The following is a 27157-nucleotide window of genomic DNA, read 5'->3' as shown; positions in this document are numbered from 1 at the left end:
GTTTGATCCTAAGCATTGAAAAACAACGAAGAATAGTTTCAGAGTACTCTAAATAGAGTAACGACTTTCAAAGAGGACTGTGGGAAATTTAAAGTGGAGAAGCCATGAGCTTCTGATTGATATTTCTCGAAGGACACAGGACAACTGATATGCCCTTCACAACAAAAATAGGTACTCAGACTCTAACTTACATCCTGACATGAAAGTAAAATATGATCAAAGAGCAGTTCCAGATTGAGGAAACTAACATGACAGGTAGCTGAAATGCATGAACACACACTGGACTGTGTATGCAGGGAAAGTCGGGATAATTATGAAAGTGAATGTGGACTATGTTCCAGTCCAGATCATAATAATGATATGAATGTTTTGCTTTCTCCAGTTTTGATAGTTGTTCAAAGTTGGTACCAAAAGGAAAGTTCTTGTTTGTAAACTGTACATGCCAGAATAATAGGGTTTAGGAATGTTTCATAGCTTAGATGGCTCCCCCCCCCAGTAGTCTAGAAAAGATACAGAACAAACACATGGGGGAACTTGATAACTGGTGAATCTGGGTGAAGGGTTAGGAGAGTCATTGTATTAATCTTGCAACTTTTCACAGCCAGAAATTATTTCAAAATAGTTTTTCTTGAAACTTAGCATCTCAGAGGAATTTTGAAATGCTGTAATGAATAGAGAACTACTTCCATGATTAAAATACTGTAATGGGCTCAAAGTCTCTTGGGTAACTAGATCTTCCCTTGTTCCCTTTTGCTCTACTTGCGTTTTGATTAGCTGTCACGGGGTCTCTTGAGTTGTAGGCAGTGTGTAGTGGACAGGCACGTTTGTGTGTGGAGCTAGAAACAGAGGATGGTTACATTTGTCTTTAAGACAGTTTCCATGTACCAGGTCCGTACATGAACTCACTGTTTAGTGGAGGGTTACTTTGAATTTCTGATCCTCCCACCTCTACCTCTCAAAGGTATACACCATTTTGTCCAGGGCTTTGTACTTGCTAGGCAAGCACTCTTACCCCGCAGCCCCCTTTCTTGAGACAGTTTCATATAGTCCAAGTATGTGGTTGAGGCTGACTTGATTCTGATACTGCCCTGCCTGAGTACTTGGGTTACAGGTTTGCACCATACTCAACCTGTGTATTTTTTTTTATTATTATTTAAAATTTTTGTTCATACACTATTTGTTTTTTCTTTTTATTACAACTTATTCACTTTGTATCCCAGCTGTAGCCCCCTCCTTTGTCCCCTCCCAATCCCAGCATTCCTCCCGCTTTTCCTCCCATGCCCCTTCCTCAGTCTACTGATAGGGGAGGTCCTCCTCCCCTTCCATCTGCCCCTAGCCTATCAGGTCTCATCAGGACTGTCTGGTGTATTTTCTTTAAATGTACTTAACAAAAGTAGTTGGGCCAGGAAGAGTTTTAGTATGAACTTGGTTTCTTTAGGTGATATAAGAACCATTTGAGTTACCTACTTCTATAGTAAATATGATCGAGTCTTTCAAGAAATTTGTTTCATCTAGTTGTGAGAATGTATAGTAAAAGTTGTTTATATTTTTTCTTCAGGCTAGGGATGTGGGTAAGTTGGTGGAGTGGTTGCCTAGCATGCCTGAATCTCTGGGTCCAATCCCAGCCCACAGCACTGAATAGACTCAGCATGGTGGTACATGCTGTTAATGCTAACAGTAGCTATGAGGTCTCCGGAGTCTGCAGTCAGGAGAGTCAGAAGTTCAAGGTCAAAGTCTAGAGCCAGGCATGGTGGCACACCTATAATCCCAGCACCCAAGGAGGGAGAGGCAGGAGGATTGCTGTGAGTCTAGCCTGGTTTACAAAGCAAATCCAGGACACCAAGGGTACACAGAAACCCTGTCTCAAAACAACAACTAATCTTGATTATTTCCTTTCTTGAGTTTTAATTTGCTTTGCAGATTTTTTTTAAAGATTTATTTATTTACTATGTATACAGTGTTCTGTCTGCATGTACACCTTCACACAGAAGAGAGAACCAGATCTCATTATAGATGGTTGTGAGCCACCATGTAGTTGCTGGGAATTAAACTCAGGACCTTTAGAAGAGCAGCTAGTGCTCTTAACATGTGAGCCATCTCTCCAGCCCGTTTTGCAGATCTTAATTGCTTCTTTGTTGTTGTTGTTTTGCTTCATCTTCTTAACTCTCTTTCAGTCCTTTCAACTCAGCAAGATTGTTGGGCTATATTTGGGTTTCCTTTCCCTGTACTGCAGCTGGAAATATACTTAGAGCAGTAAGCTCCAATAGTTTTCTACAATTTCCTTCCATTCTTCTTTTTAGACAATCTAATATCTTTCAACAACAGAGGGCAGTGCTAATTAATCTTTCATTGTCTGAAGTGCAATCCTATATCTTTTCTGTATTTGTCAGGGCATTTAGAATAATCAGAAGAAATGATTTACATGACTTTACCTTTCAACCAGTGCATGTCATTTCTCTACGCTCTTCAGCATCTGTGTGTACTGTAAAGAAGTTCACAATACAACTTCTTTCTTATGTATGTTTTTTTAATATAGTGCAAAGGCTATTTATATGCCTTTTTTGTTATTTTGTCAAAGATACATTTTTTGGTTTTAGTTTTTGCCTGTATGTTTGTACCCTGTGTGTTCAGTGTCTGTGGAGGCCAGAGGAAGGAGTTGGATCTCTTGGAATGATAATTTATGGCTTGTTATGAGCTACTGTTTGGGAGCTGGAAAACTGAACCTGGGTTCTCTGCAAGAGAACCATCTCTCCTGGCCCTAATAGCTGCCCTCGAATAAAATGGCCTTCATTCTGTGTATGAGAGATGGAGTCTTCTTCATTCTCTTCCCAGATATGTACATTAGAAAACTAAATTAACTATTTATTTTGATGACTAGGTCTTAACTGTGCAGCTCTGGCTAACCTGATCTGTATTGTGAGTTCCAGGACAGTCAGAGCTATACAGGGCCAAACCCTATTTTGGAAAACAAAAACAAGAAAACCAACCACCCCCTGCCCCTCAAAAGAAAAAAAAAAGATTGCAATATCAAGCTGAGCGCAGTGGTCCATGTCTGTAATCCCAGCACTCAGGCAGGTGGATCAAATATAAACAAACAAAAACCATATAAAAATAAAAGATGTGCCCACCTTTAAGTAGTTTCTTTTAATTAAAAATTTTTGATTATTTGTATGTGCAAACATGGTGCCATGGTGAGTGTGTAGAAGTCAAAGAACAGCTTTTTTCTTTCTACCATGGAATCTGGTTAGTGAATTCAAACTTATTTATGGAGTCATTTTGCCAAAAATTCTGTTTTAAAGTTGCCTTAAGTGATTTCATATTTGTTTAATTTAATTTGTAATTTTGTTTTTTGTAACTGAAGTCAATGTCATCTTGTTCTCATGAACACTGTCTTGGTGTGTTTCAAGGTGGTATAGCTGCATGCTGGGAAAGAAGTGCAGCCTGGCCCCACTGAAGGAAGAGCTTAGAATCCAGGGGGTAAGGCTTGTCATTGCTCTTCTCGTGTGTCTTCCTGGGATGTGGTTGAGTATAGCGGCTTCTTTATACCCTAAAGCTAAGTGTTAAAAGTTACTGTTACATGTTTTATCTGCAGGCATGCAAAGGTCAGAAGAGGCCAGATCCTCTTCAGAAGTCATGGGTAGTTGTAGTCTGCTCTGTGGGTTCTGGGAACCAAGCTGGGTTCTCTGCAAGAGCAAGAATTGCTCCAAATTGCTGAGCCATCTCTCTAGCCCAATATTTCTTGTTAAGGATATGAAAAACTACAAAGTAGATCCCCTTTTCTTCTCTGAAATCTGATATATGAAAGGGACATTCCAAAGCTGCTTCTGGCCAGACTTTGGTTGGCTCTTGTCCTTCACAGAGTAAACTAAGGCCAGGCATGGTGCATGCCTTTAATCCCAGCACTCAGAAAGCAGAAGCAAAGTTTTAAGTTATGAGGCCAGTATGGTCTCCATAGCAAGTTCGAGGCAAGCGTATTTAGAGCCCTTGTCCAGAATGCTTGAAGCCCTGCAATCAATTCCAGCACTGCAGGTGCTGTACACACCTGTATTTCCAGCACTTCGGAGGGAGAATCCCAAGTGCTGGAATTTAATTTATGATTTAAAGATCACAAGTTGGAGGCCATTTTGGGGCCACTTAGCCACTCTATCAAAGAAATAAAAACTACTTAAATCATTTTACAGTGACTCTCCCGAAAACTGTTTAAGGTGTTTTGTTTGAACTCTCAGACGTCTATAAATTCTCATATTTTATGAGAGATAAAAATTCTGTAGAAAGATAATTTGTTATCAGACAGCTACAAATACCTATTTTTTAAAAATAGTATTTGTTGATAAAAAAAATGTAACAACAGGAGTTAGCAGCCAGGAACATTAGTAGAAAGACTTTAATTTAAAAGGTGGCCGTGGGGTGGCATTCACTGAGTCATGAATCAGAACTCAGGGGTTGAAGCTGGAAGATCAGGAGTTCAAGGCCACCATTAGCTACCCTAGATCTTTCTTAAACAAAACTTTCATGTGAGATGCTGTGTTTGCTGGTTTCAGGTTCCTAAAGTTACCTTCACGGAGTTCTGTCAGGGTCGGACAATGAGATGGGCCTTAGCTTGGAGTTTTTACGATGATGTCACAGTACCGGTAAGTAAAGATTTAACTTTGCTCTTTCCAGTGCCTGTTATGTGATAAGCTTCAGTAGATCATGAGTAGACTAGGTCTGTGCTGCTCTGCTTGCCTAAAGTTTTCTCCAAGTGTTTATGGTAAATAGAAAGTGTTCATGAACAGAGCATGGCCTGTGGTGGACCTTCTTCAGTCTGTTTCTCTGCCTGGCACTGTGGCTTTGCTCATCTGCTGGAGAGCTGCCATTGTGGTTGTGATCTTTCTCCTGCTCTGATTTTTAACTTCTGAGGCATTGTTACAGTGAAGAATTGTAGGCAAATGCTGTGCTCCTGAGCTTCGTGGCTGTATCCTTTTCATGTACAACACTTAGGAATTGTGTTGGTAAGAAGCTCTGGCTCATCTTTTATGATTACCACTAGAAAGTGGGTGTGGGTAGCTTGTTCCAGTCCCAGTACATGGAAAGCAGAGACTGAAGAATTCTGAGTTTGAGGCTAGCCTGAAGTATTACCGAGGAAGCTGCCGCATGAAGAGAGAGCAGGAGATGTGGCTCAGAAGTGAGTGCTTTCTGTTCTGTCAGAGTGCTGGCGTTCAGCACTAACCTGACATCTGACGGCTTGTAATACCAGTGCCAGGGACCCCAGTACCTACTCTGGCCCCCGTGGGTACCTGCTTGAGTGTGTGTGTGCATAGATGGGCACATGTGCTCAGGAACACATGCAACACTTACACCATATCTTAAAAAAAAAAAATTCTAAAATTTTTTTCTCTTCTCTGTACTATTGTATCTACAAGGAAAAGGTTTCCAAGGCTAGAGATGGTGGCACACAGCAATAATCCCAGCAGCCAGGAGGCTAAGGTAGAACCTGAGAGTTCTAGAAACACTGTCACACGCAGACACTAAACAAACAGATTGAGTGGTTTTACGGGTCACCCTGGGAAGTGATACTAGAATAGCATGTGTCTGTTCTGTCTCTCTCTGCAAGACTGGGCTTCTTATTATGGAGGCTAGGACTGGCTCCCATAGATCTCTGTCCCAGTCCATATAGCAGCCTTGTTTTGGGAACACCTCTTCCAAGGACTTGACCCCTTGGTCTCCAGAGTTATCCCAGATGTTGCTATCTTTGATCTCTTCCTGTTGCTGTAGGCAGAGATAGATAGATGTGTGTGAGAACACCAAGGGACAGTTTGCAAATGCTGCTGTTTCTGAAAACACGAGGTCAGATTTGAAGCTGAGCCAATTCTTTATCCACTGGTAGATGTATTGTAGGGTTGATACTGCCCCTATTGGTGTCCTTTCCATAGAAGCCTAGACTTGCTTCCTTTGATCATGTCTCTGCTTTCCATAGCTCCCCCATCCTCCTCCAGATAATACCTTATTGTTTTCTAGACTCCTAGGACCTACACAGCAGATGGTTAAAATCATTAGCAGTGCCCTAACTGTCTCTGTGCAGACATAAACAGCTGTGGGAAATTGGAGCAGTACCTGCTTCCAAGACTCTCTGTTTAACCTGCTGCCCACATTTTTGACTCCGGGAAGAGCTGATAATGGCCTCTGACACTCGCCATGGCAGCTCAGAGACAGTCTCCTTTTCCCTCTTTGATGAGGGAGTCTTCACAGATACTATGATTGAACAGCAGTGTCTTTATACAAAGTTAGTTTAGTTTTGTTCTGTTTTTTTAAATATGGGCCCAGGTGGTCCTACAGAGACTGATGCACCAACCAAGGACCATGTATGGAGAGGTCCTAGATCATCTGCTCAGAGGAAACCCACAGGCTGCTCAGTGTCAAAGTGGGTGCCTTAGTAAGGGGGCCAGGGGCTGTCTCTGACATGAATTCAGTGGCCTGGTCTTTGATCACCTCTCTGTGTGGGATGCAGCTTTGCCAGGCCGAAGAGGAAAATGATGCAGCCATCCCTGATGAGACCTGATAGGCTAGGGTCAGAGGTTAGGGGAATAGGACTACCCCTGTCAGTGGACTAGGGGAGAGGCATGGGAGGAGATGAGGGTGAGAGGGAATGATGAAGGGGGCTTCAGCCAGGATACAAAGTGAATAAATTGTAATAAATAAAAAAAAAAAAATAAAAATAAAATACATTCAAAAAAAGTCAGCTTACTTAGAAAAGGAACCAAGAGCCTCCCTGCCCCCCCTCCCCCTTTTTTTTGGTATCTTGTAGTCCTGCTTAGTTTCCAACCTTCAGAGTATGCATCTTGCTAAGGGCCTGAGATTCTTCCCATGCTACAAGGTATCCCTCCCACCCCCGTCATCCCTAAGCAGTTAATGCATTCCCCAGTGTTCAGTAAGATGTGCTTAAACTGCTGGCTGTGACCCAGCAGTTTCTGATTTGTAGTAACCCAGCAACAGTTTCTTAGGCTGGCGCCCTTGATCAACCATGGCTTTCCCTGTGGGTAGGTCAAGGTAACTTGGGAGATTTTGGTTTGACCTTCCTCTTGGTTCCCCTTCCTTCTACTTAGACTTTCCTTTAGTCACTGCTCAGCCCAACATTCCTTTTTTGCTCCTGTTGGGGATTGGGCAGGAGGAGAATGCTGCTTCAGTCGAGGAAAGGAAGACACAGAATAGAGCTGGTTAAGCAGAATTACTGACCTACTTCCCTCCCCCCACCCTGCCATTTAGCTTTATGTACAGGTTCCTATGGCAACTTGTGTTTTCACTTATCTTAGGACTCCTGACTTGTTTCTGTGGGTGATAGATGCTGAAAATTCTAATTCAAGCAATTTAAGTGCCTACACTAAGCCCACTGCTATTGTCTGGACTCCTTCAGGAGCAGGAAGACAATCCTAATGTTGGTAGAGTTTCTCATTTGTTTGTTTGTTCCTTTTTGTTTTGTTTTAGAGACAGAGTTTCTCTGTGTGGCCTTGGCTGTGCTGAGCTTGCTTTGTAGACCAGGCTGGCCTCGAACTCACAGAAATCTGCTTGCCTCTGACTCGCTGAGTGCTGGGATTACAGGAGTTCGGCACAGTGCCTGGCTTTGGTGGAATTTTTGTACCATTTTTGATGATGGGGAAGCAATGTTCTCCATAGGATGCTGTCAGGTCACTTTTAGAGCCCTTTTCTCCAGTTCTGTAATTCTGCAAGGTGGTGCTTTGGATCTATTTTGCTTTCAGGAAGTTTGACGTTAGTTGAAGGATAAGGGTAGAGGGGGACACACAGCTGCAGTAAATTGTGGACTCTTGATGTGAACATTGCCCAGAAACCCTGGTTTGTAAAGTATTCATAGGGCTGGGGAGATGTCTCTGTGGTTACAGGAGCTTACTGTTCTCTCAGAGGACCTGGGTTAGGTCTCAGCACCCATGAGACCGCTCACAAAGTGTCCCAGACCTTCTCCTGTCTCTGAGTGCAAGGCATGTATGTGCAAGGAGCACATACATACAGACAGGCTAAGTGTAGACATAAAAATAAAAAATTTAAAAGCAGTCACCTCTGTCCATTTCTCTTAGTCTGGGCTTCCCTGTCTAGCTTACTAACAGGAAGTTTTTTTCAGATTGGATGGGGAAGGGTCAGAATAAAAGAATGTCATGTGTTTTCTGTTTATACTTCATGGATTCTTTTTGTTTTAAGATTTGTTTTTATTTTTAATTATGCATATTGAGGGTTATTATGTGCACATAAGGGAATGTGCCCACAAAGGCCAGAGGGTTCAGACACCCAAGAGCCGGAGTTACAGGCACTAGTGAGCCTCTTGAGATAGGGAATGAACTTTGGTCCTCAGGAAGAGCAGTACCTGTTTAAAATCCTAAGACATCTCATACACACACGCATACATACATACATACACATTTTTAAAACTGAGACAGAGTCTCACTATGTAGCCTTGGCTGGCCTAAGTCTGCTGTATTGGTCAGGCTGACCTTCCTCCTGAGTGCTAGGATTGAAGGCATTCACCACCGCCTTCGTTTTAGAGTTTGTTTCTTAGAAAAATATTTTTAGGGGCTGGAGAGATGGCTCAGCAGTTAAGAGCACTGACTGTTCTTCCAGAGGACCTGGGTTCAATTCCCAGCACCCAAATGGCAGCTCATAGCTGTCTGTAACTCCAAGAGCCAACACCTTCACACAGACATACATGCAGGCTAAACACCAATGTACATAAAATAAAAATAAATACAGTTTAAAAAGAAAAAAAAGTTTTTATTTATTGAGGTTAGAGAGGTGGTTCAGCAGTTAAGACCACTACTGCTTTTTCCAAGGACATGGGTTTGGTACCTAGTACCCACAGGAGGTGGCTCACAGCTGTCTTATAACTCCAATTTCAAATTATCTGATACTCTTCGGCCTCCAGTGCACCTGCATGCTTGTGATAACACAAACTCACATAGGCACACACACATAAATAAATCTTTTATATATGTATTTGTGTGTGTGTACACATTCATGTATATGTGTCTAGAACTAGGAGGGAAACTTGCTAGAGCCAGTCCCTGCCTTCCAAATTGAATACCCTCTCCCCCATTGAATTCACCTTGACCCACTGAGTCCACTTGGCAGTCCCCTTCATAGATCTTTAAACAAGATAGTTGTAGGATTCTAAGCACATGGCTCAGGGTCAACAATTGCAAGTTGGAGGCAAATATGAGTTTGATAATTTAGGCTTCATTCTTTGCTCCGTGGGTTGTATTGTTTGTTTTTTAATCAAATTTCAGGTGTGGATTTTGTTGATGAAATTTTGTGGCTAAGAAATAGTTTGGGAAGTGAGTGTGTGGTTTAGTGCTTATATGTGAGGGTTGGTTGGTTGGTTTTGTCTACTTATTTAGAGGTAAGGGTCTCATTATTTTAGTTCTGGCTGGCCTGGAACTTGCTATGTAGATCAGTATCGTGTTCCTCTTGTTTTTTCTTTGGCTCTGAGATTACAGGTGTGTGTCTGCACAGGTACAAAACAGAAGTAGTGATTAGGGAACTGAGCTTTGATCAGAATTAAAGTGTGATGCTTGCTCTGGTAAGAACAAATAAATCAGGGCTGGAGAGATGGATGGCTCAGCTGTTAAAGTCTAGGCTCACAACCATAAATAACAAATAAATCAGAACTGTTTCAGTTCCTTACTTAATAGTTTTGTGGCAAAGGAAAGCACACCTGAAATAATGTATATAAAACTTGTATATGCATAAGTGCGAGATGAATGATAGGGGCAAGAACATTTCAGAAAAAGAAACAGTCTAATCTGGTTAGAAATGACTTGAGGGAAGAAGATTTGCCTCTTTGTCTCTCTGACTGTTTTTCCTAAGGAAAACTATGTTGCGTGTGTAAAGGAATTGCTGAAGGTTTAACCTGAGGCCCTGGCCTGTGAATAGGATAGCACTAGGTTTTGAAGTGTTGAGCATAGTTGTAAAGTCATTATTTAAATACAGATAACACCTCCTTTTCATTAAGCCAGCGAACAGTGGTACAAACAGTGGTACCAGCGTCTGGAGGCAGCACAGAGTCGAGTCCAGTCTTCGCTTTCTAGCTCAAACCTTACGCCCTTGCATATTCTGCTAACCAAGCCTTTTGTCTTTTCCTGAACTTGGCCACCATAACCTCCATGTATAGTCTTTAGTCAAGAATCTTACTTAGGAATTATCCCAATAGCCTCTTTCCTGGGAGAATGGGAGTTACCCTAAGTCTACCATTCTGGTTAGAGCTCCAGAGTTGTGGTTTGGGCATGTAGCTTGGTGAAAGCATGCTTTTCTAACATGCACATAGTCCAGAGTTCCATCCTTCACATCACAAAAATAGCAATAGTAATAATTTCCTTAGATAGAAAATACAGGTTATTGATAGGGGTTTATAGAGTAAATATTGAACAATCTGTATTTGATGTGGTTGAGAAGAGTGAGTAAAGCAGTTTCTTATGAATAAAGCAATTTGGTCCCATCTCAGCCTTTTTGTACTGTCCCACTCCCAAGATCCTTTTTTTTTTTTTTATAGAAGTTGCCTCTGTGGCCTCTTCTTTTAAGCATTTTTTTAATTAGCATATATTCCATGGCCCCTTGATTGATTGATGCTGTCTAATATGGTAGTCAGGAGGATTGAGAATTCAAGGATATTCTTGAGTGTTTTGAGACTAGCCTGGGCTATGTATGAGATCCTGCTTTAGAAACAGCAACAAAATCATTTCAGTTGGGGAAAATGACTTTTCTTTATTAGTGTCTTTAATAAGGTGTAAATTGTCCTAGTGGCAGAGACCTGTGGGATTGAGTTTAACGATCAATTTTTTTTTCTCCCGAGCTAGGCTGTCCTGGACTCCCTTTGTAGACCATGCATGCCCCACTGCGACAAAGTGGGGTTTAGAATTATTACTGTATGCCAGAAGTTAGGCTTTTATCATTTGAAAAACTTATTTGAAAAGTTCTAGAGTATAAGTGACTAGGTTGTTTGTTTTGTTTTGTTTTGTTTTAAAGACAGAGATTCTCTGTGTAGGCCATGTTGACCTCACACCTGAGATCTGCCGGCCTCCGCTCCCCAGTGCTGGGATTGAAGGTGTGTGACACACAACTGGCTGGTTGCCGTTTTTATCTTTTATTTGGTGTGTGTGTGACCCTGGCTATCTTAGAACTTGTTCTATTGGCCAGGCTAGCCATGAATTGAACCCAAAGACCTGCCTATCTCTGCCAGGTTTTGTCTTTTCTCAACTGCCACAAAAAGAAGTTAAAAACAGGGCTGGAGAGATGGCTCACAGTTTAAGAACACTGGCTGTTCATCCAAAGGTCCTGAGTTCCATTCCCAGCAACAACTGGTGCCTCATAACCATCCATAATGAGATCTGGTGCCTTCTCTGGCCTACAGCACACACGTAGGCAGAACATTGTATGCATAATAAGTAAATCTTTTAAAAAACAAGTTAAACAGATTGTTTCTTAGAAATCTGTTTCTGACATTACCTTCCATGTTTTTCAGCACAGCACTGGCTGTCTTCTCGGTGTGTTCAGGGTAAAGTCGCTGGTTAACTGTCACAAAGCTTCAAGTCGTGGGTGTGTGTACATGCCCTGTGGATGTTGCCGGGCAGAACTGGAGTTAGGGGCAGCACAGTGCCCCGAGATTCCTGTTCATAGGGGAAGGCCTTCAACTTGCTTTCTCGTCTTTGAACTTTCTCTTACTATCCTCTCCTGTTCACTTTGCTCCGACCTTCAGAGTTCTCTTAATTTTTTTAAAAAGTTTTTACTTTTATTGACAAGTGCAAGTCTGTATGTTTTTATTTTATTTTTTAAAATTTTTAAATTTTTATTTTTTGCAATTTATTCACTTTATATCCAGATTATAGCCCCCTCCCTCATTTCTGTCTAGGTCCACCCTCTGCCCCTTCCCCCTAGCCCACTGAAAGAGGGAGTTTTCCTCCCCTGCCTATCTGACCCTAGCCTATCAAGTCTTATCGGGACTGCCTAGATCCTCTTCCTCTGTGGCCTGGTAAGGCCATACCACCAGGAGGAAGTGATCAAAGAGTAAGCAACTGAGTTCGTGTCAGAGGCAGCCCCTATTCCCCTTACTTGGGAACCCACATGGAGACTGAGCTGCCTGTGAGTTACATCTGAGCAGGGAGTCTAGGTCCTCTCCATGCATGGTCCTTGGTTGGTGCATCAGTCTCTGTAGGCCTCTCTGGGCCCAGATTTTTTGGCTTTGTTAGTCTTCTTGTGGAGCTACTGTCCACTCCGGGTACTTCTATCCCCCACTCTTCATAAGACTCCCAGTTCTCTGCCCAAAGTTTGCCTGTGAGTCTCGGCATCTGCTTCAACCCCCTGTTGGGTGAGATTTAAGCATCCTCCCTACGGTCCTCCTTATTGTTTAGCTTCTTTAAGTCTGTGGATTTTAATATGGTTATTCTGTATTATATGGCTAATATCTGTTTATAAGTGAGTATATACCATGTGTGTCTTTCTGGTTCTGGGTTACCTCACTCAGCATGATCTTTTCTAGTTCCGTATTTCATGATTTCCTTGTTTTTAATAGCTGAGTAGTATATAAATCTGTATGTTAAAAGTGTCTGTCCTTGGGCAGGAGAGATGGCTCAGAGGTTAAGAGCACTCACTGGCTGTTCTTCCAAAGGTCCTGAGTTCAATTCCCACATGGTGGCTCATAACTATTTATAGTGAGCTCTGGTGCCCTCCTCTGGCGTGCAGGCACACAAGCAGACAGAATACTGTATAAATAAATAATAGATAATATATATATATTTTTTTAAAGAAAAATATCTGTCTGCCCCGTGCCTCCTAACCCCAGTTACTCAGGAGACAGGCAGTTGGATCTCTGTGAGTTCTAGGCCAGCCTAAGCAACAGAGTGACCCTCCCTCCATTCAGAAAAGTGTGTGTGTATGTTCTTAGCTAAGTGTAACTTAAAAGTACCACATAGAAAGTTTTAACTTCCAAGAAGTAGCTTAATTACTCAAGTGTTACTTTTGATGTTTTAAGTGGAACTGGAGTCCCTCTAGTGGGTGGAGTATAACTGCCTAAACCCTAGGTAGAAAGTGTGAAGGTGATTTGGATTCCCGTGGCCCTGGCTTTCAAGTGTAGTGTTCTCATTGGTACTGGTATCCTTTATCCCCAACTGACAGGCGGTACAGTCTGGGCCCAACTTCTTCCACCCCTGTGGTTCTCAGCGGCCCTGGTCATTCCTGGCCTGTGATTGTGTAGGCTGCTATATTTCCAGCCCCAGCCGCTGGTGTGTTTGGTATTGGTCTCCCTTTGTATCGTCGCCTGACTTGAAACTTGCTCTGTCGGTTAGGCTGCCTTCAGACTCAGAGATCTGTCTGCCTTTGCCTGCCAGATGCTGGGATTACATGCGTGCACCACAGCTGCTGACTACTGAGCATATTTAAACTCAAGTTGTCAGCTGATGGCTTTATGTTAGGCTCGTGCTTCACCACTGAGCTACGTTTCTAGTCAAGATGTACTGTGCAGGAGTGGTAGTGGAAGTGGAGGCCAGAGGACTACCTGACCTGTTGCTCACCACCTTGCTTTCTGAGACAGCCATCTCACTGGCAGGGAATTGCCAGTCGGAGCTGGCTGGCCGCGGAGGCTGCGGAGCCGAGGGGTCATCCCTCCTCGTTAGGGTTACAAGTGTGCCGTTGTCTTTTCTGTGTGCATTCTTGGGGTCAGACGCATGCCTAAGGCTTGCCTGGTAGACACTTTACACGCTGGGCTGCTGCCCTGCCTGTGTGCACGTCATCGTGGGCTGCTCAGGTCACCACAGAAAGGCCAGTGTAGCTTGTGGAGAGTGACTGTACTCGTAGCTGGAGGAGAGCAAGGCGATAGGGTTTAGAGGACTTTGGATTTGGAGTTTTGCATCCCAGGTCTGCCATTACTGATGGTGTAGTTGAGCTGTAGCAAACAGCCTTTGTCTTACTTTTCTTTCTTTTTTTTTTTAACCGAAGGAAGAGGTAGAGCTTTCTGTCTCGGCCATGTGATTGGAAACCCTGGAAATGTCCCTACTTGTGTCATTTTGGTGTGGTGTATTTAATTGTTGGGATAACTTTCTTCTTCTTCTTTTTTTTTTTTTTAGTCACCTCCAAGTAAACGAAGAAAATTAGAAAAGCCAAGGAAACCCATTACATTTGTAGTGTTGGAGTCTGTGATGAAAGAATTGTCTCTGAAAGCCTCATCTTTGGGTTCTGAGGCAGTGGAAGGCATAGTAGTTGTGACAACATGGATAGAAAAAATTCTCACTGACCTGAAGGTGTGTAGTCACGCATGCTGATGGCGTGCTTATCCATGGCCTTTATGGGTTGGTTGGTTTGTTGGTTTGTTGGTTTTTATTGAAGGAATTTGGTAAATAGTGACAGGTGATTTTCTATAAAATTCTGTTTTTTCTTCCATATAGGTCCAACATAAACGAATTCCCTGTGGAAAAGAAGAAATTAGCCTATTCCTGACAGCCATAGAAAACTCTTGGATTCATTTAAGAAGGAAGAAAAGAGAGCGAGTGCGCCAACTGAGGGAGGTGCCTCGAGCTCCTGAGGATGTTATCTTAGCCTTGGAGGAGAGAAAGCCCACTCCCAAAGAGCTGAGTGGCAGCCAAGATGCGGCTGCATGCTCCCAAGACAGTGCCTTGTGTGGGCTTGCTGTGCTGGAAGGCGAGTCTGCCACTGTGGGTGGCCATTGCTTCAGCCGGGAGTCACTGTCCCAGGAGGAAACTCCAGAAGCCATGGAGGATGAAGGGAGTGAGGAAAGGGGAGGGGTAGAGGTCATGGAAAGTTGTAAATTTTCCAACAATGGAGCCCAGGACGGAGAGGCTGCTGAGAAGGGGGATCACCTGGACGGAGTGGCCGGACGTTACCTGTTTAAGTGTTTAGTCAACATTAAGAAGGAAGTAGATGACGCCTTAGTTGAAATGCATTGGGTTGAGGGCCAGAACAGGGATTTGATGAACCAGCTTTGCACCTACATACGGAACCAAATTTTGAGGCTTGTTGCTAGTTAATTCTTAATTTCTTCTGCAGTTAGAAAAGTGTCTGTGTGGGGCTAGAGAGTTGGTGCAATGGCCGCATTTGCTTAGTATGCAGAAGGCACCCTGGGTTGAGCCCTTTACCTCCAACATCAATACAAAAAATGTATAAAAAGCTTGCCTTGGAGGCGGAGCCTGTTGGAAGGCCAGAGGAACTTCACCACTGGTCCTTTAGAGACCACATGGAATCAACTGACCAAGCAGACATTTAGTGGGTGTGGTCTCTGACACTTGTAATCCCAGTACTTGGAGGCTGAGGCAGGATTGCTGTGGGTTTAAGGTCACCCTATGCTACAGAGAAAGACACTTGTCTAAATAAAAAGAAGAAAAAAGGAAAGCAGAAACGAATCCATTTTTAACCCTTCCCCTCTTAAAGTTACCTGGAGATGTGTGTAAAGAACAGGGGGTTCAGGAGGAATGACGTATTGCAACAGCAGATAAACTTAGGATGAACTTTGATCCTACTCCAGCCTGAGGCCAGGGGGGGGCCATATGTGGCACGTGGTGTGGGTCAGCACTGCCTGAACATGTCTGCCACTAAGGGTCTCTTGGTGAAGAGGGCAGCAGTGCTCCCCAGTGGAGGCAGTACAGCAGGTCAGCACCCTGGCACTGCTCAGTTGCCCTCAAGACACCTGCTTTCTCAGGTATCTACAGTTGATGGAGCCAGTCCCCAGAAAGGGGCTAGCCCGGTCATGCGTGGCCAGAGTGTCAGGGTGAGACATCTTAGGCCAAGGAGAGGACCTGTCTGGGGCCCGCACAGGAAGCCACACATTCGTCGCTCACTGCTGCCCTGACAGAGCCTATTGCAGAAGCAGAATTGAATAAGCAGAACTCTGAGATGTAGCTGAGGCACAACAAAACGCGCCCATCGCCCCATCTACACGGACAGTCGCTCTGCAGCCATTGCACTGCTTTTTTTAAACAGCGAAATGGCTTATGTTTCTTATTTCTAATATAAAACTTCAGAATTGAAAACTGTCGATCTTGTTTGAATCCTGGAATTGGGGAGAAACTTCCTTGTATTTGAGTTGGGTAAATAGTTGATGTGAAAAATGGGACACTAAGAAAGGTCCTGTGTTACCAAGTAGGGTCTGGAGTGTGTCAGTGGGAGAGTATTCACCTAGATGTATGAAGGCCCTGGGCATTATCCTCAACACAAGAGAAAACAGGTTTTGGTGTGGTTTAGAGGGTTGCCTTCTAAATTGACAACTGATTTTATTGACCAAATGCTGCTTCATTTGGTGCCTTTCCTTCATTCTCTGCTTATCTGCTAACACTGAATAATGCCGAGACTAGGATAACCGTGTCTGAAACACATTTCTAATGGTAATGCCAAGGTTCTGCAGAAACTTCTGGAGGAGAGCTCATTTTTGTTCTTTTTGTGTCTCGGAAATGGTCTCTTGTGCCGGATTCCTGACTAGCAAGTCTGGGGTTCTGTATGGACAAACTCTGGTTTAGTGCCTGAGCTCTTTGGCACCCATGAAGACTGGTGCTGAGTGGTTAAGCTCCATTTTTGAGAGGTGGCTCGGATTAGATCTGGCCCTTGGCAAAAGTATAAGGAAATGCAAACGATGCAGTACATTGGAAGCTAGGAAAGAACATTTTAGCCAGGGTTTTTCCAGAGACTCCTAGGGGTATGTTTTCTTCCTCCCACCCCTTCCCTCTCAGGATCTGATCCACTCACAGTGATTAGAAGCCAACTAAGGAAAAGTTCTAGTCCATTTATCCATGTGGTTGACAACATGAAGAAAACGACATCCACGGTCACAGAAATGGCCAGACTGAATCCAGGGCCTTAGGTTGCTTACACACAGTAGTTATGGCTGTGTGTGTTTGGGGTGGGGTGGGGTCGGGTATATGAATGCAGGTGCCTGTAGATGCATCAGATCCCTGGAGCTGAAGTTACAGGGTATGGTGAGCTGCCTCCTGTGGGTGCTGGGAGCCAGACTTGGGTTCTCTGCAAGAAGAGTACATATTCTTAGCCATTGAGCCATCTTCCCAGCCCCTGTTGTTGTTCGTGTACCCTCAGACTTGATGTGTAGCTGAGGATGAATTTAATATCCTTTTCCCCCAGTATCTATATCTGGGATTGCCAGTCTCATCTATGTGGTGCTAATGAGCTATTGAGCCCACAACTTCCTGTGTGTTAGGCAAATGCTCTATCAACCAAGCTCTACATCCTCAGTTCCCCAAATCTAGTTCCTTGATGTTTGAGTTCAGTGGCAGTTAAATATCTGCCAGAAAAGCTGGCAGATAATCAATAAATAATTAATAATCAGTGCTTTTAAAACAGGTGCCTAGAGATATGGCTCTGTGGTAGCATGCACAAGGCTCTGAGTTCAGTTTTTAGTATCAAAAAACATACACACTAGTTACCCAGGGTGCTGGCCTGGTGACAGCTCTTACAAGTATTTTTGTGTTTTCTCCCAGTCTTTCTGTAGGTGAGACCAGTGTGTATGTGGCTAATTTGGATTGTATTTAGGTTTGAAATTTGACTTTTCTGTTGTGCTTTTTTTTTTTTTTTTTTTTTACACACTTTGTCCATTCAAAATGCCCTTCTGGCAGTGTTGACTTTGCTTATGTCTAGTTCCTAGACATTTTTAGAGTTCGTCTATGTTACCAGAGGAGATACAAAAGTTGGATCTGTGTCCACATGTGTCTCAGTCCTAAGACTGAGAAGGTTGTATAGATGTTAAAAATGCTCCTGGAATGAGGGAAAAAAATGTTTGACAAGAGTGGTGTTTACAGTCTTTGGGAAAACGAGCTATGACTATCTTTTGCATTTGAACACCATTTTTTCTTACATTGTTTTTCTAGACGGTTTGTTTTTCTCTGTGTAACGGAACTTTGTAGAACAGGCTGACTTCAAACTAATAGAGATCCTCCTGTCTCTGCCTCCTGAGTCCTGGGATTAAAGGCATGAGCCACCACACCTGGCTTGAGACAGGGTTTCTCTGTGTAGCTCTGGCTGTCCGGAACTCACTCTGCATACTGGGCTGCTCTTCAACTCGCAGAGATCCAAGTGCTGGCATTAAAAGGTGTGTACCACCACCACCTGGTGACATTGAGAACGTTAGAAGCCTCTGATGTTCTGGTGATGTATGTGTTCTATAATTGAAGAGGAACTATTTAAAGAAATTGGTTGCTGATGTATTAGTATAGAGTGACAATCTACTTAAGTCTGGAGGTCAAGTTTGTGTTGGTGGTGGATTGATATGAAATTAAATCTTTGTTGTTATCTTAAGTTCTATTCTGGTCCCTGGAACTGGCTTCTGATCTCCTGATAGCTAACGTGGGCACTGAAGCTGAGCTTGTTTTTCAATGTGAACTGAGGTGCTTTTGTTTAGAATCTGCTTTGGTATTGTCTGTTTGGTCCCTTCGTCTGTGCTTAGCTGTTCCCACACTAGAGCTGGATCAGAGTTGGCAACTCTGAGAAGTTTCAGCTAACCTTAAGGGTTGAGGTCCATTAGTTTATTTTTTACAAAACAAAACCTTTCTTTTCCTGATGGAAATCAAAGCTTCTGTGATCGGACAGGAATAATTAAATGCCCAAGTGTGGAAAGATGTAAAAATCCTAATCAAAACCAATGCAAAGCCATTTTGTTCCATTTAATTTATTTATTTATTTATTTATTTATTTATTTATTTATTTATTTATTGGTGTTTGAAATAGGGTGTCATCCCTGAAGCTCAGGCTGGCCTGGAATGTTCAAGGTAGCCAAGGCATTTAACTCCTGTTCTTCTGCCTCCACCTCCCCAGTTTCTGGGCTTGCAGATATTGCCACCATACCGGTTTACGTGGTGCTGGGGATTGAACCCAGGGCTCTGTTAGTGCAAGGCAAGCCCTATGCCATTTGGGCCTCATCCTTGGATTCCTTCTTCCTCTCCCTCTAGTCCCCTTCAAGAGAAAGGAGTAAGTGCTGGGTGTGATGACTTCACCTGTAATCTCAGCACTTGGGAGGTGGAAGGAGGAGGAGCAGGAGTTCAAGGCTGAGTTCAGAGTTGCTCTTGCCTACATTTTAGTTTCAGGGACAGGGAGTGTATGAGACCCTGTGTCACGGGGAGAGGTGGGAAGAGAGACCGGGTGTGGGAGCCCCTTGGTCTTTCTTAACTGGCAGCACTTTCTTCTGGAGCCACACGGGGGCACCTTCAGACTCTTTAATCATGCTCCTGAACTTCATTGTAGGGATGTGTAAAATGTATCTATAGAATTTTCCTAAAGTATCCAGTTGTATCCAGAGAAATATTTGTGTAAACAGGTACATTTTCACAGAGAAAGTTTAAAATGAAAGTATCAGGAAGAAAAAAAGGTCACAACCTGTAGGTTTTATTGGCGGAGTTAATGAGGCTCCCAGAGGAGGGAGTGTTGGTAACCTGTTAAAAGGTTTATGTTCCAGGACTGGTAAGATAGAGATCTCCTAGAGAAATGGGTTTTCATCTTGCTTTGAATTTGATCTTGTTGGCAGACTGTGCATATGACAAGTTAGTCCTATGAGATGATTTGAGGGTTCTCCATTGTATGTTTATGTAAACTAGTTTAAGAATGATGTTTCTGTGTAGAGTAGAACATGCCTATGACTGCCCTGTTTGGCTGCAGGCTCAAGGAGAAATTCCCTGTCTACTTTATGGTACAAGGTCACGGTCAGCAGTGCCCCTTCCACCCAGTCTGCAAAACTTCAGTTACTGCTCTTTGAGTGTATGGAGTCTTGGGGGGTGCTATCCAGGGGTTAGATAGATATCCCCTTCTGCCCTGAAGAAGGGGAGAAGGGAACATGGCTTCATTGTTTTTAGAGAACTTGTTCCTCAGAAGAGTTTATTTGCTGAATGGCCATTACCTCAGTAAAGTCCTCCCACGTTCAGTAATCGAACAGTTGGGTTCTTGAAGATGGGCATTAATGGTCTGAGAGGTGCTAGTCATCTCATGTGCCTTGTGTGGGTACCACTGCATTGTTAAAATGCCTGGCTCAGGGCACCCATAGCAGTAGAGCTTATACGTGCCTGAGATTGTGTTCTGTTCTGGAAAGATCTGCTGTGACTCATTCAAATGACTAAAACAGCGGTTCATTTCTTTAATTGCTGGTTGGAACAGCTAATGCTGCCTTTGTGAGTCTGTGCTTTTACTCTGGGAAACTATGTTGTGACTGAGTGAAGACCTCGTACTTTTTTGAGCTGTACCCTATCTGTCCTAGTGCCAGCAGAAGCCTCAGAGCCTCTAGGCTCTCCCTAGGAGGTAGAGGATCATGGGTGCTCCTTAGCAGCAGGGAAAGTGAGCAAGAAAGGAAGGTAGTGAGTACAGCTACACTTGGCAGAAGTGGCCTAGAAGCAATGATCAAAAGAGGGCAAGCATGCACTCCAGGTACGATTCATCCCAGGGCTGTGAACAGTGAGAGAGAGCAGAGCTTGGCAGCTTATCAGGCCTGGGTTTGCACTGCTATTCCACTCCTTATATAGAGCACCAGGCTGACTGAGCTTTGGCCTCCTCGGGAGAGCTGAGGGCTGTCTGCTCTACAGGGAAGTCAGAGCACTGTGCCTGTCAGAGAAGGACTCTGCTGTCATTGGACTTGACTTGAGAAGGTTAGGATCCTGATTAAATCAGTAAGGGCAGGCAGGCAGGTGTGGAGTGCTCTCTGTGGACCAAAGCCAAGCCATCTTCTATGCTATGGAATGATTAGGAAGTGGTCATCGGTAGCCCATCGTTTACAGAGATTCTCTCATGTAGTAAGCCTGTTAGGTGATGTGTATCCCTGTGTGGCAGCTGAAGACAGTGAAAGCCGTAAGAGCTTAGGTGATTTGCCCTAATGTCATTCACTGAGCAAACGCACAGAAGCAGGGTTTGAACTTCTAAGTCCAAGAAGCTAAGGCTGGGCTCTAGTACCAAATCTAGAAATGTTATGGCAAATGATTCATTTAAGGTAAAAATATACTTTCAGGCTCATTTGCTCCACCTCTGCTGGAGATTTCAGTTACATGGCACTGGGAAGCCAGAGCAAACATGTTTTACCCCTCATAGTTCAGCACTTAAGGTAGAATCCTCTTCTTCCCTGGGATCAATGACTGAGAAGTGGTAAATGAAATTACTTACAGTTACTTCGTAATTTATGCAACAAAGTCTTCACCGAATCTTGTGTTTGGCAGTAATGTAGATAATTAAGTAGTTAATAAAGCCGCAGAATAAGTGCGTGGTGAGAGCACGTTGGGCCAGAGTCAGTGTGAAATAACTGATAATTAGGTAATGACTCTGACAATGCGTAATTGTATAATGATAGAAGGAAGGTTTTGTTCTGTTTTAAACGCTGCATTTCCAAATATTTCACTATGGAACTACACAAACCCATATGCTTTGTAAGCTTCCCAGAGAAGGTAGGATTGTCAGGATCATCGAGTTCTCTTCCCAGGTAGGTTTGGGAACCACAGAGGCTGCCTGCCATCTGTGGGCCCTCAGGAGAGTCTCTGGAGCCTAGAAGGAAAGCCAGGGATTCCCCGTGGGGGATCCCGAGAGGAGATGGCAGCTTGTTCTTGGAAAAGCATCCTACTTGGAGAGGGCAGCCCTCCAGGGGCTGAACTGGCGTCTCCCACCAGCAGCAGCCGGACAGTGTGGTCTGGTGTAGGCCGCTGCCCTGTCACACACAGGTACTGGCATTCCTGCCTCGCAGGCTGAGTCTGGCTGTGCTGCTGGGCTCTAGGCTCACTTCCGGGGTGGACTTAGTGAGATTGGATCTTCACTTACAAGAAAACTGTTCTTCATCTGAGACACTGGAGTCCAGCAAGAAAGGGCTTCACTACAGCCCTCAGCAAGGACTGGCTTTTACTTACCTCCTGCCGATAATTGGTGCCATGTAGTGGGATGTTTTAAGGAAGACCCAAATCTAGGTCTATTTTAATCATACTTAGTTGTGAATCCTGGTAAGTCACTGTCTTATTTGAAAATCAAAGTGTAGTAAAGTACCAGTCTGTGACTTGCACCAGTTGATAGTTGCTTCCGCTTCCCCTTTGACTTGCCTCTGGAGTTTGGTTGCTGCCTGTCCTTTTTCTTGGGTCTTTCCTGCTCATTAGGTGGAAACCCCAGGATTGTTCATCAATCCTACCTGTACTTTTTTCTCTCTTCAGGCTCCTGCTACCCACCTCTTTGAGTTAACCCACATATCTCTCGTGCCCTAATCTAGATGTCCTGAACTTGGACTACAGAACACCCAGGGCTGCTGGACAGTAGGGCCATGGTTGTGTCGATTCGATTGGCTGCTCCCACTCTATTCTCCCCTCACCCTCCCTGTGCCGATTAGATCTCCTTTCCTGGCCAGTGTGAAGGTATTTTACTAACCCTGTCAGCTCCAGAAGTCCCCTGAGTAGACATGATCTCACCAGCCCTTATACTGCCCTCATGTGCTTCCTCATGGCCCAGCTGGATAATCTTGACTCCTGAGGAGTGTCAGAGCAGAAAGAGCAGCTTTAGATGGGGTGGGGGCGGAGTAGAAAACCCTGTATGGGGGAAGTTTTCAGTAGAAAGTCGAGTGGGAAATGGTGCCACAGGCCCAGTTTAGAGGAGATCAAACACACGATATCTCAGAGAGGCTGGCCTTCCTGGACAGACCAAAGGCAACCTTTCCCTCCAAGGACATTTCCCCGTCCTTCCCAGAGCCTCGTCCTGCTACCACATTTCTAGCCTTTCAGTGACTTCATTTTATAATTGTAGTAAGTTTACATACATAAAAATTAAAAAATGACAACCTACAATTCCATTACTCAAATTATTGTACATTTTTGTTGTCTCTGTGTATGCATCTTAAACAACTGAGGGGTCTATCATTGTACACTATATCTTATAATCTTTTATTTGGTTTTGTATTATCTGCTTCAGGAAAAAGTGACCAGTGACCACCCAGCCTGGAGCCAGCTACTGCTGGTTCGGTGCTGGCAGTCTGCTTCTCCCGGGCTCTGGTGGACTGAGCATGTTACACCAAGCCGGAGATGCTTAGTTTAAATGTAGTTTGTCCTGAAAAAGGTTTTCACTGTTGTAAATGACATTTTACCAGATGTTTTTGGGTAAATGTTTTAATGTAGTTTTCTTTTGGTAGGGTAGGCTTGCCTTGAGTTTTGCAGAGTTAGCCTTCTCAGTTTGCTTACTAAAAGAGCTCTAGGCTAATGTGCTTTTCAATGAATAAGCACCTGTCTTTGCCATAGCTTTGATAGTGTCAGAAGGCTGTTTTAAAAAAAAAAAATGGATTCATTTTATTTTTAGTTGGGTCTCTCTGTCTGCTTGTTTATACATATAAATGTTGATGTCCTAGGAGGCCAGAGAGGAAGTGAGCTGCTGGACATGCATGCTAAGTCTAAACTCAGTCCTCTGTTGGTCTCTGAGCCATCTCTCCAGCCCCAGAGAGGTGTTTTTTGTTTTTGTTTTTAAGATTTATTTATTATGTAGAGTGTTCTGCCTGCAGGCCAGAAGAGGGCACCAGATTTCATTATCGATGGTTGTGAGCCACCATGTGGATGCTGGGAATTGAACTCTGGACCTTTGGAAGACCAGCCAGTACTCTTAACCTCTGAGCCATCCAGCCCCCAGAGAGCTATTTTTAAAAGATTCTTTATCAATTGATAGGCAAAAAAAGGAAAGTTTCATTGTTTGAATTTTATCATGACAAGGTCTCTCCAGCTATGTATGTGCTGTTATTTCATGGATATATTTAAAATTTTTAGATTTATATCTTTTAACTATTGAAAATTGAAGGTTTCTCTTGTAAGGCTTCCTTCCATTTTGTCATTTCTTCTCCCTCTTTTTAATGATGATTTTATTTTTACAGTTAAGAATTTCTAGGAATAAATAAATCTATCACTGTGCCTTTATATTTTAAATCCAGCTGTGCCTTTATATTTGCTTTTGTGAGTAGAAAACTCCATTGCTCTGGAGTAGAAAATGTTTGCTGTTGTAGTAAATTAAAAAATGATGAGTGTTGGGCTATATTATTAGCCCTATGATTATCACAGTGGTATTACCTAACCCGATATCACAAATAATAATACACAGATACCTGTTAGATTTATAATTGCCTTATTTACCTTGGGCCAGGCAGATTTTTTTTTTTTTTTTTTTTTTTTTTACACTGTCTTCACCATCCGTGTCCCAGTCCCCATCTAATGCCATCTGCGTTAATCTTCCTCATCTGGTCTACCTTCCATATATAATCCTTGCTTTTATTCTTCATCTGGGCCTTTTCATGCCGTTATTGGAGTCCTTCCTCTGGGCCCCACGTTTTGTTCTGCAGGCATCTTGGCATCCTTCTCCTTCCTCTCTTCCTGTCCGTTTTTGTTTGTTTGTTTGTTTTCTTCCTGTGATCATCTCTGTCCTCTAAAGGCTGGGAACCTTAGCCACACTTAACCCATTCTGCCTGCCCAGGTATAGGCTGTTTAATCAACCAGTCAGATGTGATGTTTTAGGCAGGTTTACCCAAACAAGGATGGTTGTAACCAGATCTTGATGACAGTAACCAGATCTCGAGGGTCAGTAATTAGCATTAGACCAACCTCCAACAGTTTGCCCATTTTTCATTATAGTTTTTTTTTTCTTTTCTTTTTAATACAACACTTGACAGTGGTATCCATTTTAGGGATCTGTTTAATGGTGCAGTTATCACAGAGTGACTTCAGAAATAGCCAATAAAAGGGACTGGAGAGATGGCTCAGTGATTAAGAGCACTGACTGCTCTTCCAGAGGTCCTCAGTTCAATTCCCAGCAACCACATGGTGGCTCACAACCATCTGTAATGGAATCAGATTTCCCCCTTTTGGTGTACATGAAGACAAAGCAATCATATACATAAATTAAATCAATCTTTTTCAATCTTTTTTGTTTGTTTTTTGAGACAGGGTTTCTCTGTGTGGCCTTGGCTGTCCTGTTACAGGCTGGCCTTGAACTTGCAGAGATGCACCTGCTTCTGCCTCCCTAGTGCTGGGACTAAAGGTGTGGGCCACCACACCCAGCAAATAAATCTTAAAGAAAAAAATAGCCAATGAAGCATCATCTAAGATGACCAGCAGGGACAGGGAGCAGGCAGGCTAGGGAAGAGGGGTGTGTACAGTATTACCCCCATCCCCAGCATTGCCCAGGAGGCTCCTACAGTCTGCCTGTTAGGTATGAACTGGACGGTAGACTTTCACGGGCACTGTGTTCCAGCCCTCTGCCTTGAGAGGAGCCTTCTCTATCTGCCAGCACATCTCCACCCCAGAGTGATCCAATGGCTTTTGAGTCATATCACACGTCTCCACCTCTCTTTACTCGTAACTGCCCAGTCCGACTACTTTGACCTGAATCAGTTGACTCTCAGGAAGCCACATCCTTTTTCCTTCAAAAGAATGTCTGAAGTCCTCATTCTCATTCTCTGATGCCTTTCCAGTGGATCAGCTTCTTCTGGCCCCTGGCACCCACAGCTTTAACTCTAGACCAGACAGCAAGGCTTGTTCCTGGTCTCGAGAGAAACCTACTGTGAGGTTCCCCCTTTCTGCTTATGAACTGCATTTCATGATTACTCAGTGCTCACGCCCAGGGTGGGTGCCTGGATAAAGGTCTACTCTTTCCCTCTGTCACCTTCCCAGGCCCAGTTAAAGGCTCCCCCAGGCATGCTCACTCACAGGCTAACCCTGTGTATGGAGCAGCACGAAGCAAAGTTAATGATTATCTGTTTTTAGCAATGGTGTGTGTGCGCATATGTGTGCTTGCTTCCCTTGTTGGCTTACTTCCGGGAGACTTGCAGGGAGGGACTCTGGACCCCATGCAGATGGTACTTGACCAGATTTGAATGGCCCAGACAGACAAGAGGATCAGGCCACTTCTCAGCTTGACAGCTTGGTGGCCTTTGATAGGACACTTTATTGGGATCTTAGACGCTGCAGTCCTACCCTTTCAGCTGAGCTATGCAGTGAGGTGTGCAGCGTTCTTTAGACAGGAGGAGGAACTCAACTGTGCCTGTTTGGTGGGTGCTGCAGGAGCAGGGAGAGGAAGTACAGACTGCTGGGAACACACTTCACTGATGACTGCACAGATGCCTTTGCTGGGCACCTCTGTCGTAGTGATTTAGAATTATCCTGATGGTTTTGTCAAGACAGGGCTGGGGAGTTGGCTCAGAGATTAAGAACACTGGCTGCTCTTCCAGAGGTCCTGATTTCAATTCCCAGCAACCACATGGTGGCTCATAACCATCTATGATGAGATCTGGCTCCCTCTCTCGTGTGCAGGCACACAATTGTATACATAATAAATACACCTTAAAAACAAAAGCAAAATCCTTGGATTCAGGGTATCCCAGCCCTAAACCCAGTTGGCTTGATGTTTTGATTTGCTATTGGAGACCATCTCAAAACTGGGAAACCCTTCCTCTGCTTGAGCCCAAGTGTTGAGGTAGTTGAGGTAGGTAACCATGCCTGCTTGGTTCCTCTGTGTTTAGAGACATTAAGATCTAGGATCTGACCTAGTAATTCATGGCCCTCAGGTGCTTGGTGTTGTTGCATGGTCCTACTGTATCCAGCATGGAAGAGAGCAAAATGAACCTTGCCCACTGGGAGTGTAGTGGTCAGTGCCACATTCTCAGTCTTTGCTCCACTCACTTACTAAAGATCACCTGGCCTTCCCCATAAACATACGTGGCCAGTTGTGTGTCACATGCTTGTTAAGTGAATGTTACCTGGTGTGTTCCTGAGCATTGCTGTCTGCTCTCCCTTTATCCTATTTATAGCTGGGTGTTTAGCTTTGGTCTTCTTTTAATTATGACTGGTAAAAAGTTACCTAAAAACACTAATCAAAGATGCCGGGTGAGGGGGCTGGAGAGATGGCTCAAATGGTTAAGAGCACTGTCTGCTCTTCCAGAGGACCTGACTTCAATTCCCAGCACTCACATGGTGGCTCACAACCATCTATGATGAGATCTGGTGCCCTCTTCTGGTGTACAGATGTACATGAAGACAGAGCACTCATATACATAAAATAAGTAAATAAAGGTTGGGTGGTCTCCTGGATCCAGGGTGAACATCTGCATGTGTAGCTCCACAGCCTTTCGAACATCTCTGTTTAGAAGTGATGAGGGAAGTTATTTCATACAGCACTTGGAATGGTAAATGTCTGACTGCTGGGCTGA

At 43.8% G+C, this 27157-nt stretch overlaps 1 protein-coding gene across 1 annotated transcript in view; it reads left to right on the top strand.

Annotated features, from left to right (window-relative positions):
• The window catches only part of Mettl16 (methyltransferase 16, RNA N6-adenosine), a 51828-nt gene extending 35818 nt beyond the window's left edge, over positions 1-16010 (top strand). The window contains exons 7-10 of the mRNA XM_021642119.2: positions 3408-3477; positions 4542-4631; positions 14094-14267; positions 14412-16010. Coding sequence (XP_021497794.1) covers positions 3408-3477; positions 4542-4631; positions 14094-14267; positions 14412-15011 — 934 coding nt within the window. The 3' untranslated portion in view covers positions 15012-16010. The remainder of the gene's footprint in view (positions 1-3407; positions 3478-4541; positions 4632-14093; positions 14268-14411) is intronic.
• Positions 16011-27157: the final 11147 nt, after the last annotated feature.

The sequence above is a fragment of the Meriones unguiculatus genome, chromosome 7 (genome assembly GCF_030254825.1).
Source record: "Meriones unguiculatus strain TT.TT164.6M chromosome 7, Bangor_MerUng_6.1, whole genome shotgun sequence".
NCBI classification, from domain to species: Eukaryota; Metazoa; Chordata; class Mammalia; order Rodentia; family Muridae; genus Meriones; species Meriones unguiculatus.
The sequence above is the reverse complement of the archived record's forward strand: the minus strand, read 5'-3'. Positions and strand labels throughout refer to the sequence as shown.